The sequence below is a fragment of the Saccostrea echinata genome, unplaced genomic scaffold (assembly GCF_033153115.1).
Source record: "Saccostrea echinata isolate AGI-Se365-2 ecotype Australia unplaced genomic scaffold, CSIRO_AGI_Sech_v1 ptg000058l, whole genome shotgun sequence".
NCBI classification, from domain to species: domain Eukaryota; kingdom Metazoa; phylum Mollusca; class Bivalvia; order Ostreida; family Ostreidae; genus Saccostrea; species Saccostrea echinata.
Window position 1 is genome coordinate 6267543 of NW_026889807.1, and position 17632 is coordinate 6285174.

At 33.3% G+C, this 17632-nt stretch overlaps 1 protein-coding gene across 1 annotated transcript in view; it reads left to right on the forward strand.

The window, feature by feature from the left end:
• The first annotated feature begins 12683 nt into the window (after positions 1 to 12683).
• Positions 12684 to 17632, forward strand: part of LOC133174662 (NALCN channel auxiliary factor 2-like) — a 37923-nt gene continuing 32974 nt past the window's right edge. Inside the window, exon 1 of the mRNA XM_061309752.1 lies at positions 12684 to 13654. Within this exon, the coding sequence (XP_061165736.1) occupies positions 13154 to 13654 (501 nt within the window). The 5' untranslated portion in view covers positions 12684 to 13153. The remainder of the gene's footprint in view (positions 13655 to 17632) is intronic.

The following is a 17632-nucleotide window of genomic DNA, read 5'->3' on the forward strand; positions in this document are numbered from 1 at the left end:
ATTCACATGTTTGAAAGAGGCACACGTGCTCACCATAACTATGCTCTTAGTTTGTTTGCTTCATACCCTGGAACAGAAAAGAAGATTTTCGAAGAATTGATGCATTATAACTATATAATCAATATACATGTAGTCCCGACCAAACACCGGAACCCCTGATCTAGGGGCCATGAAATTCACACGTCTGGAAGAGGCGCCCTTGCTCATCATAACTATGGACTTTGTTTATTTGTTTAATAACCAGGTGCAGAGAAGAGGATTTTCAAAGAATGCCACAAATTTCACAATTTTGCAAGAGACAACCGTGCTTATCATGACCATGATTTCTAGTTTATCTGCTAATTATGCAGGGAAGAGAAGAAGATTTTTGAAGAATTTTTGCATTCATAGTACATGATCATAAGAGTCCCACCCTAACTCCAGAACCCTTGATCCTAGGGCCATCACAATTTTGGTAGAGGACTCATTTTTGGGTACAATCATGCCAATAGATTGACTGCTTGATATCCTGGAGTTAAGAAAGTCTTTTAAAGATAGCACCAATTTTGATGGTTCTAGCCCCACCCCTCAGGTCCCTGGGGAGGAGGGCGGGACTATGTAATTCAATATTTTTGAAGAGACACTTATGCTCATGGTAACTATTGATTTGTTTGCTAAGTACCTAGGAGCGGAGAAGTGGATTTTCAAAGAAATAATGCATTTTTACTATTTAATCAATAGAGGCCGCCCTAACCCCAGAGCTCCTGATCCAAGGGCTAAGAAATTCACACGTTTGGAAGAGGCATACTTGCTCATTATAACTATACATTGATACACTGTACTTTGTTTGCTTAATACCCATGAGCAGAAACGAGGATTTTCAAAGAATCAATGTATTTTCACTATATAATCAACATAGCCCCGATCAAACACCGGAAATCCTAATCCAGGGGTCAAGAAATTAAAATTTTTGGAAGCACCCTTGCTCACCATAACTTTACACTTAATTTGTTTGCTTAATATCCAGGGGCAGGGAAGAGGATTTTCAAAGAATAAGTGCATTTTGACTATATAATCAATACACCCCCCAACCAGAATCCCTGATCTAGGGGAAAGAAATTGCACAGTTTTGGAAGATGTTCTTGATCATCATAACAATACATTAGGTTTGTATGCTTAATACCCAGGAGCAGAGAAAAGGATTTTCAAAGAAATAATGTATCTTTACTATATAATTAATAGAGCCTTGGCCTAACCCCAGATCCTCAGACTCTAGGGCGATGAAATTCACACGTTTGGAAAAGGTGCCCTTGCTCATCATATGCACTTTTGATTAACATCAGAACCCCTTATCCAGGGCCCATGAAATTCCCGATTTTTGAAGAAGAAACCTTGTTTATCATAAGTATACCTTTGGTTTGTTTGGTAAATACACTGTACCCAGGAGCGAGCAGAGGAGGATTTTTAGAATAATTAATGCATTTTACAACATAACCAATACAGCCTCCCTCCGTCTATTCCAATGTAGCCTAAGTACTGACATGTAAAATAAGTACTACCATGTTACATAAGTACTGCCATATGACATAAGTACATGTACTGCTATTTAAAATAAGTACTGCCATGTACATAAAATCTGCTATGTAAAATAAGTACTGCCATGTAACATAAGTACTGACGTGTTATATAAGTACTGCCAAGTAAAATAAGTACGGCCATGTAACATAAGTATTGGCGTGTTAGATAAGCACAGCCAAGGAACATAAGTACAGCCACTTAACATAAGTATGACCATGTAACATAAGTATGACCATGTAACATAAGTTCAGTCATGTAACATAATTACTGGCGTGTAAAATACATGTAAGTATTGTCATGTAAAATAAGTACTGCAGTGAAACATAAATACTACCATGTTACATAAGCATTGATATGTAAAATATGTACTGTCATGTATCATAAGTCCTGCCATATTATATAAGTACTGTCATGTAACATAAGTACTGTTATGTAAAATAAGTATTGTAATGTAACATAATAAACATAATAAGTTATAAGTACTGATGTGTAATATAAGTACTGTCATGAAACATAAGTATATTATTTACTTCATGTAACTTAAGTATTGTCGTGTAATATAACAAGAATTGTCTTGTAAAAAATTAGGTATTTTGTTAAACAAAAGTACTGTCAAGTAAATTAGGTAGTGTCATGTAACAAAAGTACTGCCATGTAACAAAGTACTGACGTGTAGCATAATTACTGCCATGTAGCATAAGGACTGCTATGTAACTTAAGTTTTGTCGTGTAACATAAGTACCTCCGTTTAAAATAAGAATTGTCGTGTAAATGATAGTTATGGTGTGTAACATAAGTACTTCCAAGTCACGGCAAAGCTCGCGTGTGATAACTAAATCTTCAGAATCTGAGCGGTGCTACATACAGGCTGCTAGTTTACATGTGATTTCAGGCGATGTCTTCTGACACAAAGTCGATAGAGACGCCATCACAATCGATGCTCTCATGCCATTTGCATTTCATTTAAATACAAAAAGAAGAAATGTAACCGAGCCATGACAACGCGCGATTTCTTTGCTGTTGTCCTCCGCATGCACGGCGATCGAAATATATGCAAAAAATATTCGCTCCCAAACATCATCATAATCACAGAATAGGGTAGACATTACAATATAATCATTACAATGTAATCATTATTCATATGTTCCCTCTGTTGATGGCATTGTTGGGAATCTCGTTATGAGTTGTCTTGTAATTGACAGCTAAATTAAGCGTTGTCAGTTAAGTAGAGGGTTCCGCTCCCAGGTTCTACTTGCGTTCCGTCTCACTATTGGTTTAATTGTTAGCATTTGTCCATAGTGATTTAGGGGGAAGTTGAGGTCCATCTGCCATACAAGGTCAAGGACAGCCAAGGTACAGGCATAGCCACTGGTAATATATCGCCTCAATATAAAAGACATTTGTAAAGTAATAAATTTGATTAATATGATTAAACAGTTATTTATATTTACAAAGATTTTAATGCTTTGAAATTCTTCAAAATGCAGCAATTTGTCTATAAAACTTGGTAGAAAAGTATATATAATTGTAAGCCCATGATTCTTGTTTAATTTAATTTTTATTTATTTCATTGTACAGATATTTTTGTTGACCTCATCAATCGGTACATATTTATCTATTATACCCCCCCCCCCCCGAAAAGTCATTGTAGAGCTCCATTTGAATGTGCATATCTCTTACACCTTCACCAATCTTTCATAACTTTTCTACATATTACAGCAAATACCGTCTTGTCAACTCTCAAAACAATCGCATCTTATCGGGTCTTTCCGGCCAGCTCGGAAAAATCTCGATTGATTTTACATAACCGGATGTTAAAATGTTATACAAAATGGAGTCGCTTTCTATTTATCAAAATATTAAGGACCCTCTATACACTGATGAAAAATGTTTTTTGGACTTTGAGAAAATTATATAACATAAAGGAGGATATTTTGAAACTATCTAACTCATTTTTAATATAGGGAGCGTGCTTTTTTTATTCAGGAAAAATCTTCAAAGACAATGAAGTAATAGAATAGAAAAATTGCCTTGAAGTTCGCTTACTCAAATGGATAAAATACATGCAAATAAAGTTTTCAAATACTCTATCTTGATCTAATACAATGTTTAGAATACTTGGATTTATTTTCAATTATGTGATACAGTTCAGATTACAATTTATTCTATTTAATATATGTCAAATGGTGGGTCAGCCTAATTACACAAATGTACTGTGAAAACAGGGTGCAGTGTAGAGAGGGTCCTTAAAGAGACAGAGTTGAGTCCCTTCTATAGTTTATTTTAGATTATATTTTTACATTAACATGAAGTTAAGCCCCAGGCTCTACAGATAGGAGGTCCTCCTAAATTTATTTCAATGTTTATGAAAAGGGGGTTGTCATGATCGCCTAATTCCTTCCAGATTGTTTTTGCGCTTGTCAGAAAGGCCCAAAAGTTGCGATTGCTGTCAAAATCACGCGAGATTTAAAACGAAAGTTAATGGTAAGTTGAATACCGATCCCGATCAGAATCAAAACGAATTTCCGGATTTTATTGTTTGTAAAGCATAATAAATGAGAAACAAATGGAGGCCGGGTAAAAATCGGTGCTGGCAGGGATGAGTATCTAGAACTTTCTTTTATTATGGCCTATAGGAAATAAAAGTCGGGATTTTGGTGTATATTACGTATTTACCATTTTCCTTGTATACAGAGTTGAAGTATATGCACTTTCTCTCTGTTGTAATTGGTAGAAAATGTATGAAGTGAAAATCTTCAATTATTTCATTGGTTGAAATTCTTTTCAAGGCAAGCGAGATAATTTCTGTCGAACTAATTTTCCTACGACTTAACAATATTTGTATATTTCCAATCTTTAAAAAAAAAGACAAAACGAACAAAAGAAAATTGTTATAAATGAATCTGACACACACTTTATTTATTTATTTATTTTTAATTTTTAAAATTGTTTAGCAACTATTCAAAAATTGTTTTTTTTTCTTATTTTCATGATTAACAGAAATTGAATGCAAACATTAAAATTTGTGTTAACTCTTTTTTCCCCTAACTTTGTTTTGCTTGTCTCTTATATGGTTGGGCTATTGTCTGTAAAAATCTGTTAAAGAAATATTAAGCCGAGAACTACTCAAAAATAAAACGACCTGATATATGATTTTCAGTAAACTGTTTAAGGTTGTTGATAGAGACGGCAAGCTTTTGAAAAAAGCTATACTTGTAAACCACATTGAATTAATTACATATATGTATATGGAGTTGCTGAAATTCAAAAATCTACCAACTATAGCATCGCTAGCACAAACGCTATACTTCCGTTAGCATTAATCTAATTAAAACAGCAAAGAATCAGTATTAACTGTAACTAACAAGCATCGTCAAGCATTTCTTCAGTAAACAACCATTAAAGGTTCATGTTTTTCTTGATCTTAGTTCGATGACTCTTCAAAGCGCAATATTGTACAAGCAAAAAGAGTTAACATTAAGTAAAGTAGGTTATCATTATTATTCTTTAGTTAATTACAATTTATTCATGTAAAAATCAAACGCTGTAGTAATTAAAGAGTGCTATTTTAATAATGTAAAAGTGCGAGTACATATTCTGCGTATTTGCATGAAATTATTCATCAAACAAGCATTCTGAGAGTATTGCATTAGCAATACTAGTCCCCTACCGGCAAGTGTAATCTGGTTCCCGTTAAAAATTGAAAATGTCATAAATCCGTCAAAAATCAGTGAAGCAAAACGAAATGCAAACTTGATCTATAACTCATCAAGGTAAAGTCACATACCAAAAATCAGCTCAAAATCTGCAAGCGTTTAGAAAAAAATTGCGGAAAACCCTGAAAAATTGAAAAGGTCATAATTCCGTCAAAATCATTGAAGCGGAACAAAATGCAAACTTGATCTGTAACTCATCAAGTTTCACTCACATACCAAAAATCAGCTCAATATCTGCAAGCGTTTAGAAAAAAAGTGCGGAAAACCAAGTGGGACAGACTGACAGACAGACAGAAGGACAGACGGACAGACAGACAGCTAGACAGACGGACGGACAGACTCAGAGGAAACCTATAGTCCCCCCTCCCCCCCCCCCCGGTTTCACCGGTAGTGGACTATTAAAAAATATTCATACCAATTGTTAGGCTATTATCTACACATTGAATTGTCGACGGATTTTTCCGTTATTTACCGATCATGACAAGGAGCACACGGCGGTTGTGACCGGTCGGCTGGGGATGCTCACTCCTCCATGGCACCTGATCCCACCTCTGATGTTTTTTGAGGTCCGTGTTTGCTCTGCTCCCGATTTGTATTGTTTTAATGGACTTTGAGCTTGAATACTGTTCGTTATCTCCGTATTTCATTACAATATTTTGAGAATGTTTTAATTAAACTGTTAAAGTGTTGTATCTAAGTTGATCGGGTAATTTTGAAAATTGTTCAAATGCCACAGTGTACACATGTATATGTTAATTCTTGTACTGTACATGTATGTAACCACTGAAGTACCCATCTTTGTTTTGTTGTTGCTTATTACATTATTAAGCCCGATGGCTGATTTGAATATATGATATATTAGATCTTTACCATATATTTAAAAACATTTAATCAAAACGAAAACCTATTAGAAAATTTTGAAAGGCTTTATAACTTACATGTAATTGAAAACTGAAAAAAGGGCAAATTAACACAAAGTAAAAAGGCGTTTTAACGCGAAAAAGGCATTATGCCTTTTATAAGGCGTAATAACACAAAGTTTTAAGGCGTTATTGCGCCTTTCAAAAAGGCGTCATAACTCGGAGTTATAAGGCAAAGCTTTAACAGGGCGGATAAATCATCCAAAGTACATTGTACATGTATATATATCGTATTTTTCTGATCTCCTTGTACAACTCCACATGATTTTTACGTTATATATATTTTACTGGCATATGACACTAATTTTATTTTGCCATTTTGAGACATAACACAATTTGTGGAAATAGAATGGACACAAACCCGTGGCTTGCGACGATGCCTTCGTACGTTTCCGTAGAAAGTCGTATTAAAGCGAATCAAATGGCATTATTACATGTATGCCTTCCAAAAAGCGTTATAACACGAAATCAAAAGGTTTTATATAACTCCTACTAAATATCCTTAAACGAAATGTAAAGGCATTTAGAAAAGGCGTTATAAAGTTTTTGAAAGGCATAATAACGCTTTTTTGGGGATTATTTCACCTTTTTTCTTTGCGTCATTACGCCTTTTTTGGCAATATTACGCCTTTTTGTTAAGTAACGCCTTATAATATTTTTTCCCGTAGTTTGATCCTAATAGCTTTCGAAATTTGCTTTCAATGATGATAATATTACTGTTATTTTGCCTCAGTAATCTGTTCATACTCAGTTTTTAAAGTCTCCGACTCGTATTCATCACTGTCCATTTTCTTTGCTGTCAAAAGAAAAAAATGGACAGACATTTATTCAATTTAATTTACTCACTTGTAAGTTGATAATTGATGTGTCTTCTTTTTATGAATCCAACAAATATGCAAAACATATTTATACGTCTGATTTTATTTTTCTCACAGGTTAATTTTCATGAACAAACATGAATGTCCTCTTAAGAATTTTTTTGTTTGTTTGAGTTAGGCCTTATTGTTCAATTACAAGATCTCTTCCTGTCATTTGGAGTGGATAAAAAAAAGGAGGAAATATCTGTGTTCTTTCTCAAAAATCCTGTAAACAATACAAAACGTGATCGGGGAAAGTAATCGATCAGGTGCCTAGTAGGAGTAAGCACCCCTCCCCCCCCCCCCCCCCCCCAAATATTCTAAAGTATAGTGTACTATTGATAATAGATTATACTATAGTGATAACTTTAACACAATAGAGATACAGTTAACTATAGTGATAACTTTGATACTTTGATTTACTGTGTAGTTATTACTTTGTAAACTTGATTTACTATAGTGAAACTTTGATAATTTGAATTATTAGTATGTAGTTATCACTTTGATGTACTTGATATCGTTATAATATTATCTTACAAATTATTTTCCTTCAATAATTATGTAAACTACACTTTACTAGAGTCACCAGACAGACCGGACGTATTAATTCATAGAGGTCCGGATTATTTCAGATCAATTTGTTTTCTATTTTCAAATAAAACATGTAAAATTGTAAATATTTAGGGTTGAATTTTTACATGTAGTGCATATTATTTTTGTTTCTCTATTTCCTTTGATTTTATGTTTTTTAAAAATCTTTTCAGTCTTTTCCTTGTCCTGAGAAAGGGACAGCGCGTACAGAAAATTTGCCAATTTTTATTGTCGCTAGTCATTGTAGTGCTTTATATGTATCTATATAAAATTAATATACAATTAAAAAAAAATAATTAGTGCCATTTTATAGTTTATATTCTATCAAAATAACAAATAAAACACAAGCCAAATAAGATACATTGGTTGAAATTCCAACCAATAGCAGATGACTTCATAGCAAAAAACCTTTACAGTTTAAACATTTATATTGGATGAAAATTATATCCAAAACAAATAGTGGCTATAGAAAAACAATTAGGATGTTTTGAAGGTTTATCTAAGCTCCATGCGGTAAATTGAAGACGGCATATACAAGTAAGTTGTTTTAACTAAAAACAAGTTTTTATTTCCCAAAGTGCATTGATATTACCAGCAATACTACACATTGACAATTAAAATTTACGTTTAATAGATTTATTCAGGTGAAAATTAATATTAAAGAGTTATGCGCTCCAGGAGCATCTTGCTTCCTAACGTTCGAAAGCTGCATAAAGGTTTGTACAACAGGAAACGAATTCACACTACAAGAAAACTATTAATTCATCGATTTCCTCCTCACTCCCCATTGATTATCTATTTCATCCTCAGTCCCAATTGGTTATCGATTTCCTCCTCACCCCCGATTGGTTATCGATTTCTGCTTTACTTCCGATTGGTTAATTGATTTCCCTTCGATTTGACCCTTACTCCTAGTTAAGGAATTATAACTTCTAGCCCGCAGCAATATAGAAACCTCTATTTGAATGTCCATTTTAAACAAACCAAGCAGCAAGTACTCGTATATGCCTCTACACAACAACTCTAACACAAGAAAAACTTGAATTAAAATAATAATTACTCATACATTAAAGAGCTTGTTAATAACATCTTCTCTAATTTTCTAACAAATTACATGTATGTACATAGAAGTAAACTACGACCCTTTAATATGATGCGGTTTATAAATTCCTTATTCGTATTACATGTATGAACACGGTAAGGTACTCGTGTTGTGAAGATCAAATGACAAAACAAATTAATCTGACAGAGTTCCAGATACCTTACACCTGTAATATTGGATGTAAAGTATATAATAATTTACTATGATGTTTATTTCATTTTACGTACAGTGTATGACATGATCATGATTTACTGGTACTTGTACTTTCTTTTGAAAATAAAAAAAAAATTCAAATTCAAATACAGTACATGTTTACAGAAAGGAGTTTTCTATGTTATTGTGTTTTGAAATGTTGGCATATTTTTAATATGATTACAGTGCTATGTGTCTAGATTTATATATGAAAGATATAATGAATACTGAACGTAAATTATGCAGAATACTGCTTTCAATAAAAAAATCGAAGGCGGTTGAACATACGCACTATATTTTTACTCGTAAAGTTGATTTGGCGGTAGGGAAGAAGCATTTCCGGTTGAACACCGTGAGAAAAGCCGGCTTCTATGAGTAATGAGCCCGGCTAAAAATATCAGAGAGCTTGAGGCATGTTAGGGTCAAGTCATACAGAAGCATATGAAGCATATATTTGTTGATTTACCTAAGACAATATTAAAATAAAAGACAATAGTGTTTATAGCTATTAAAACTGCAAGGTTGAATGAAAACTGCTCAGTATGTTGGTTACGTAGTAGGAGGTATTTGAACTAGTTGGAAAAGTTTGAAAGGTAGAGTGGGGACGACATTTTCCTTGCATTAAACATGTATAGAGTTGAATGAAAGCAATGTATCAGTGTATGAAACAGGGAATGATTTTTTTTTTTTATAAAGGAAAGGGAATATGCAGATGTGAATTGATGATATGTCCTTCACAAGCCCAGAAAGTAAAGTAGCCCCTGCGGGTACATGTTTAAAAGAAAAGTCTAGGTTTGTGTTTTAATTTAAATTAGAGAAACATAGTCAATGTTGATAACTATTATGTTAAACAAAAGATTGCATTTGTAATAGATAATTTCAATAATTCAGTTTAATATCATTTTTTTCAGTTCTATATGATTTATAGTACTCTGTTTCAAAATAGTTATTGCACATGCATATATATGGATAAAAAATAAACTTATCTTTTTGGTTTAATAAAAAATAATCTCGTTTTATTTCTTTTGTTCAAGAAACAGTCTAAGTTTAAAATATATCAGTACTAAGATAATATGAAATAAAACTTAATACCAGACTGTTATACATGTATATGTTTGTATCGGAAAGTCAAAGGAAATTTTTTAGACTGCAAAAACAAATGAATACTTTATGGCAATGTTTTAATTATAGCAAATTTAAAGATTTTATCGAAAGAACAGAGCGATGGACCAACTTTTTTATTCAACCATATCCTGTACATAATGGAAGCCACGGCCTCAGACAATCAATTCAGTTGTAATATTTCAACATCTTTGTCCAGCGAATCTTTAATCGGTTGAAGATTAAATAAAAAAAAATTAGAAAAAAAAGAAAAATGAAAAAAAAAAAGAAAAAAAAAAGAAAAACGAAAAAAGAAAAACGAAAAAGGTACAGAAAAGAATTTGTCGTGAGTAAAGGGCTAAATCTTTCGCCAAAGGGACGCAATTCAATTCATCTAGATCTGCGGCTTTTCTGTGATCAACATTTTACTGCAGTTGGTAACGTGATATTAATTTTTATTGACTTTGTACTCCTTTCTGCAATCTGCAATTTCAGCGAATATCGGAATATATAATTATTCTTTTACATGTATGAAAGACCGCTAAATTATATCTTAAAGAACATTTTAACTTTAATAAGCAATCAACAAAAACGTACCTCCACGACGAATTATAATGATTCCAAAATTACATTTCTTTATCCAATTTTCCAAAATTTCATTTTGAAAACAGAATGTTCATTAATGTGCAATAAACAATGAACCATTTTCCTGATCTGAAGGGTCAAAATCCTTTGAAACACAAACATACTCTAATTTAAAACTAATTGCTATCAAAGGGTACATATCAAATTTTGGGAAAAAATTTGTTTGCCAATATTAGAAGAAAAACAAAACAGACTGATTTTGATTTTTTTTTTTACGATTTAAGGACATTAATTTGAGGAAATAACAAAAAAGTGTGATGTTGTTTGTAATATTTGGAGAATTAAACAACATAGATTGGTGTTATTTTTTTGTTTGTTAGATTTGGGGAATTATCCAGCAACAATGATCAATTTTGTTTGCTAGATTTGTGGAATCTACACCACTGATCGGTGTTGGGGCCGGGTGAGAGACCAACACAAACTGACGTTGTCTGTGAGATTTGAGGAAATAACAACGCAGACTGATATTGTTGCTGAGATTTGAGGAAATAACAACACATACAACAAAGACTGAGTCTGAGAGATTTTAGGAAATAACAATGCAGGCTGATGTTGTTGGTGAGATTTGAGGAAATAACAACACAGACTTATGTTGTTGGTGAGAAAATAACAACAAAGACTTATGTTGTTGGTGAGAAAATAACAACACAGAGTGATGTTGTTCATTTCATTTTGGAGAAATACGTCTGGTGCTTGTTTTATAAGGGTAAATAGACTTACTCTTTTTGTTAAATTTGGTGAAACAACAAAAGACTGACCATTACTGTTCTGTGGTTGGTGTAATGAATTAATTTTCATTTTGTGAAACATCAACACAAACAGATGTTATTTCAGAGGAGGAAATAAATACACACTAAAATGTTGTCAATGAGAGAAACACAACAGATAGATACGATCAGTGTTCGCTGTATCATTGAATAGTAATTTTTATTTTATGAGATATTATTAACTAAACATAATTTATTGATGGGCTAACTGCATTGATTTTTGTTGTACCTGTATGGGGATCCAAATTTATAGAAAATCAAATATTAATCTTGTTATCGTGTTTGCAAATCTTCCATGTGAAAATCATGTAGTTAATATCAAATTTAGATCTAAACTTCTGAATTCATTTGTCAATTACAAATTGTGCGTTTGTCAAATATATGAATCACAACTTTTTTCCTTTTAAATTAAGATCAAACTGCTTACTTTAAATCAAGATTTTTAGAATCACGGTCTTAAGTGTAGACTTCTATATGCAGCGCCTGAGTTAAAAATGGCTTCAATTCCTCTTTGTTATTTCATTAATGCCAACCACAAACACTTCTTTTCCGTGATAATTGTCCATAAGCAAACTACATGTCTATGGTGCGACAACGCGAGGCCGCTAGCGCCGTAAAGCGTCGTCTAATTGACACGTAACAGTTATTGGACATTTACTACGACTCGCTATGCCGACCTGCCCAGACTGCGGAGCTCTTCGTAAAAAGTAATTAATATGGATTGAAAGCCCGGATTCAGTGCCGGAGTTTGAAAACTTATCTCTCCAAGCAAGGCTGCTGGGATTGCCTAGAGTGAAGCAAAGTAATTCCACTGACCGGAGAATCGGACTTGTTTGCCATCCAAGATAAAGTCCAGCAATCAATAGCATGTTTTGCTTTATTACTTGTGAGGAGAGACGTTAAAATCCTTCTTCTATTGAATTACAATCATATATTGCTGTTCCGAAATTCAAACTTATCGATCAACAGCCACAAGTGATGCAGTTTATTTACATAAATATACGAGTGTAATTGAAATAAAAAGCCCCGAAAATATGTCACAGATGTTACTTCGGGATTGCAGTGAAAGACATTCACGGATGTGAAAGGAAATAAAAATACATGGAAATTTAGTCAATGGGTTAAAATATTTATTTCCAGAAATCTGAAAAGAATAAACATTTGGATATACGCATGGCCACTCCATAAGATCTCGCTGGAAACTCGACTGGCAAGTTTCTTCAGTCAGAAAATAAACAGAAGAGATAGATCAACAAGTTCTTTGAAGCGCGCATGCGCTGCTGATGCGAGTAATTGCTGGGAATGTTAAGATGGCGGTGACTTACTTATATTTCGATATTCAACATGTGTTAAATTTGTAGTGTTCAGTGGAATATTACTTCTAAAAGTGTATTAATGATTGGAAATTATCAAACAAGTGTTGAGTGAGATAGTTATGTCGTTTATTCCCCGTCTGTCCTTGTTTTATTGGAATGCAATCGGTTTTCACCAACTCGCAAGAGGATTTTTTATTCAATCTATCGGTGGAGGCTATTCTGGCCAACAAAACAGCGGCCATTTAAGAAAGGTAATGCCAAATAGTGAAGAAAGTGTGTTATTTAAAAAGGCAAAAACAAATTCTTTTGGATAAATGTAGTCAGGTACAGAAAAAAATATCTTTCATGCTTTTCCTAAATTTTCTGAAAGTGTGCTCTTTTTCTGAACTATGATATTAAGCTATGAAGATGGGAATACGTCATATGTTAAGCCGAACATTCACAAACCGACCATCTGGACAAGGTGCACATACACACAGTGTGTTATCCTTGTAACAACCGTCATGGTGTTTACAAAAGCGTGTCTTGGCTCGGGTTTTCCTGAGCTCTCCGTTTGCGGACCAGTGTATCATTCGAATGTACCTTCTAAAATCAAGAATCAGTGCCTTTTTCTTGATAAACAATTAATACAAGATATTTGTGTCGATAAAAGGACGCTCAGGCCTCCCGAGATACACTTAAAATTTTGCAATATGTACACTCTCAACCATATAATACCTCAAAATGAATCCGAGAGATGGATGGGCAAAATTGAATGTAACCAAACTCTGGTAGACCTGATGAGAAGCGATAACAGTGCTTTTGAGGAGTTTCAACTGTTTGCCAGTTTGTTGGAGAGAGTCGACTGTGATACTGCATACTCCGTTAGGTGGAGCTGCAGCGTCTGTAGGGTGAGTCTCAGCCAATTTTTTTTCTTCTTGAAAACATCCTGGTTAGATATCTACAACTGTAACTGGATCCGCCAATTCATTTATTTACATAAATCGGGGTTTACTTGCCTCGAGAAAATCCAGCTGACCATCAAATCAGTAGCATAACATCTGGCAATGTAGCCAAATTATTCTAAATAGCACTTTATCTCCTCGAGGGCTCGTCTCAGGAGTCAAATAATCTGATAGCTGTGAGCACTGACTGACATTAACAGGGGTTTAATAACTGCATGTTATACCGCTATAATATGATCGACCTATTTCACTGCTGAGTATATGTACAGTGTATCATAATGTTGGAATTCGTGGAACACGTGCGCTCTCTCAGTTAAAAGTGAGTATAAAATGATAATAGCCCAAGCCTTCCCGATCATGTGTTTATCATTCCCTGTCTACATGGAAGCCCGCATGCCCTTATCAGATTTATCATGATACTTCAAGGTTTTTTCCCTAAAAAATGAAAGAAAGGCTGATGTTAGCTTATAATAATTATTATATCTACCTATAATGCTTTCAACCCCCCTTCTCTATATGCAGTGTAGAGTTAAAAATTAATGAGCTTGATAAAAAAAATTAACAGAGTACCTCTGGGGTTTTTTTCCTGAGAGACCTTTTAGTTCTTCAACCTATAAGTATTTTATAATACTAGTAGCATTTGAAAATAAAATAAAAACTGGTACATGTATGTGCATCAAATACAGCCTATATTTCGCTTGATTTGAAGTTCAAACGAAATCCGTACAGAAAAGTTGATACATGCACGTCATGTATGTGCATCAAATACAACATTTCCATGTAGTTAGCCTGATTTGCAGCTCAAACAAAATCCGTACAGAAAGGGTGATACATGCACGTAATGATGCACCACATCCCTTCAAAAACATGGCTAAAACATTTATTGGATATTCCCTGCAGTTTCATTATTATTTTGACAAGCTTCGTAAGAGGATTATTTAGGCCTTAAACACATTTAAAATTGCTTCTTATAACAGCTGTCAAACGATCTGTAAATTTATTAACTTGATTCAGTAAGTTTACAATCTACCTTCAATAGTAGAGGGATTATAGAGGTAATTTTGATTTTCCGAAATGTTTTTGTAATTTGAGTACGTTTGGACTTAGATATTTCAACACGCGGAGGTTCCTTTTATATGCTTCCCTTTGGTCTCGACTACATAACAAATTAACTGAAGACTTATTCCTCGGTAATTAGAGAATTAGTAGTTCCCCGCTGTATAATTATTGGCTGATTAAATAGACCAATAAATGCCATTCTATCATGTCCTTGACAGAAAGCCGTCGAGGAGTGCTGCCATGTGCCATATTTGGGTGATAATTTGTTATTGCCTCTGAAACTAAGGCCATTTTCTTCCTTTCCTTGACAAACTGAAAGGTTTTTAATCAAATGACTGGGGACAAAAGTCATTGTGTACTTTACAGAAACACTTTGTTTATGAAGAGTAGAGGTAAATATTTCTGCATATTAGGATGTCGGGGGGGAGGGGGGGGGCAATTTCAGAACTTTATGGATTCATTATGCATTGGAAAAATAGCATTTTATTAAGATGTCCTCATAAAGAAAAAAAAATGAATTTAAGAATTTAACAAATGCACTAGATCTACACAGGAAGCAGTTAAGATAGTGTTTTTTACGTAAAATATGATTAAATGACCATATAAGTACGCTAAGATTCCCATACACGTAGAAGTAATTAAAAATGTTATTTAAATTCCGTTCTTCGTGTCTTTTTTTTTCTATTTACTAAATCCCTGTGTCTGTAGTATATAGGATAATGATTACTATATAGTATTATCTGTTTTGATGTTTTCTGTAATTGATAATGGTGGCTCTTTAACTACTATAATGAATCCGATACACTAAGTTTATTGATATAGCTCATGATTTTTGGCATATAATGCGATAAGTGTTTGATACACTACGTCTGTAATCGGGAGAAAACGTTATTGTTTTTGTACTATCTAAATTTAGCTTTTGGCCTACAATAATTATTCATTTTCTGAAACGCCTGTACTGAATTTGTGATAGTTCAAAAATTTGGGGTGGGGAATTAGCCAAAATGCTAATTAATTTTCGATTCCTCTATCTTATTTAATTTAATATTATATAACTTTTATAAGATTTTGTATTATTAGAAATGAAACAAAATTTCGATGTAATGCAGCATGGTTCATAAAGTAAGCGTTAAATGCGTTCCTTTTAGAATGTTTCAAACTAACAGGTTACTGCAGTAAACTATATGGTTAATAATAGTAATTTTAAGTACTCGTATACATGTAGCGTGTAATTTAACAAGTTTCGAATTTGTTGTATAAAAGATTGAAGTATTCTTTAAAATTGTTCAAATTATTTTAAGGATCTTCACGATTATGATCATTTCTCTTCCTTGTCATTGATTTGAATGATTTAAGTAGAGCCACATGGCTTTTACTGCACCTTTGATAATGTTAAGTTTTGTTTGAATTCAGTAAAAATCACAGAGTTAATTACCTTACTCAGAATGCATTTAATCGTATAGAAATAGAACCCTGCTGGACGTTTAGAAAGTAAACGTTTGACAATAAATCACACTTAAGCTTTGCGACCAATTCATTATCTGAGAGGTTAAAATGTATGTATTCCGGGAATTTTATGATAAAGTGACCATTCCTTGTTGTGGTACTGCCGGCGGTTAATAGAAGTCAGTCCCGAGGAAAATTAAACACCAATGAGAGGGGGTATCGATTTTAAATTAAAACCAAGAACTGGGACAGAGTCTTTCCCGGGAGGATAACGGCCCAGAGTCTTCAACATATTGTCAGTTGTAGATTTTCATTAATGCTGTATTCCGTCTGAAAACAATATGCGCCACACAACCTTCCATTAATCACAGCTGTATATTCTTTGCTATAATAAAATGTTACTTTATCATGATGAAATCGTGTGTGCTAACTAGTTTTTATTGGGAAATAAACAAATAAACTTCATGACGCGCTTTTTCTCTATGATGACTCTTAGGTGAGGCAATCCTATAGTTTTTGAAGCAATAGTCTTCTTCGTTTTTTAAGCGCTTCATTAACATTGTATAATGTAATAAAGGCATTGCTAAAATCGATTGTGTTTCCCGTCAATAGTGTAATCCGGTGATTCGGAGTTAAACAATGGAATTGTGGTAAGGGATTCTTCATTGAGGAGTTCATATATAAATCCCCTTTTTTTAAATAACACTCCTCTGTTGTCTTCTTTGAAGTCACGAACCATTGATTAAGATACGATTTAAAAAGATGATTTCTACTTCCTGTTTAACATGCAAATTAAATATTAAATATAGACGAATATTTTTTCTCTTTCTTTCTCTGAGAGAGAGAGAGAGAGAGAGAGAGAGAGAGAGAGAGAGAGAGAGATTCTGAATGTTGATGAATATTTCCAATGTATCACTTCACTACAAGTATACTGTGCCGTCCAGTGTATGAATACAATTACATTTATTCAGTTTTTTTTTCTTTTATTTGATGATTTATAATGGGCAAAATTAACTATTTCATATACTACATGTAATTTTTAGTAATAAATTGAAATTGAATGATTGAAGAATTATGGGATCATGTAGTCGAGCTTTTTCTTGAAATTGATCTTCAAGTGAAAATACATATTTTTAAAAGTGAATTTAGAATTTTAAAAAATTGGATCAATTTTGAATTCCCCCCCCCCTTTTTTGGCTTTAAATTATATTTGTTTGTCCATATGCCTGCTTGTCCATATGTCTGAGTCACATGTAGTGATGGCTAGTGAAAGTTAAACAATTTAATTGAAACATTCATAAAAGTTTGAAAAATTTATATCAACAGAGACCTTGAACAGATAAAAAATTTAATTGCCATCATTTTGTTTAATATAAAACTGAATGTGTTCGGTGGGAAGTTGCTAATATAAATGAGATT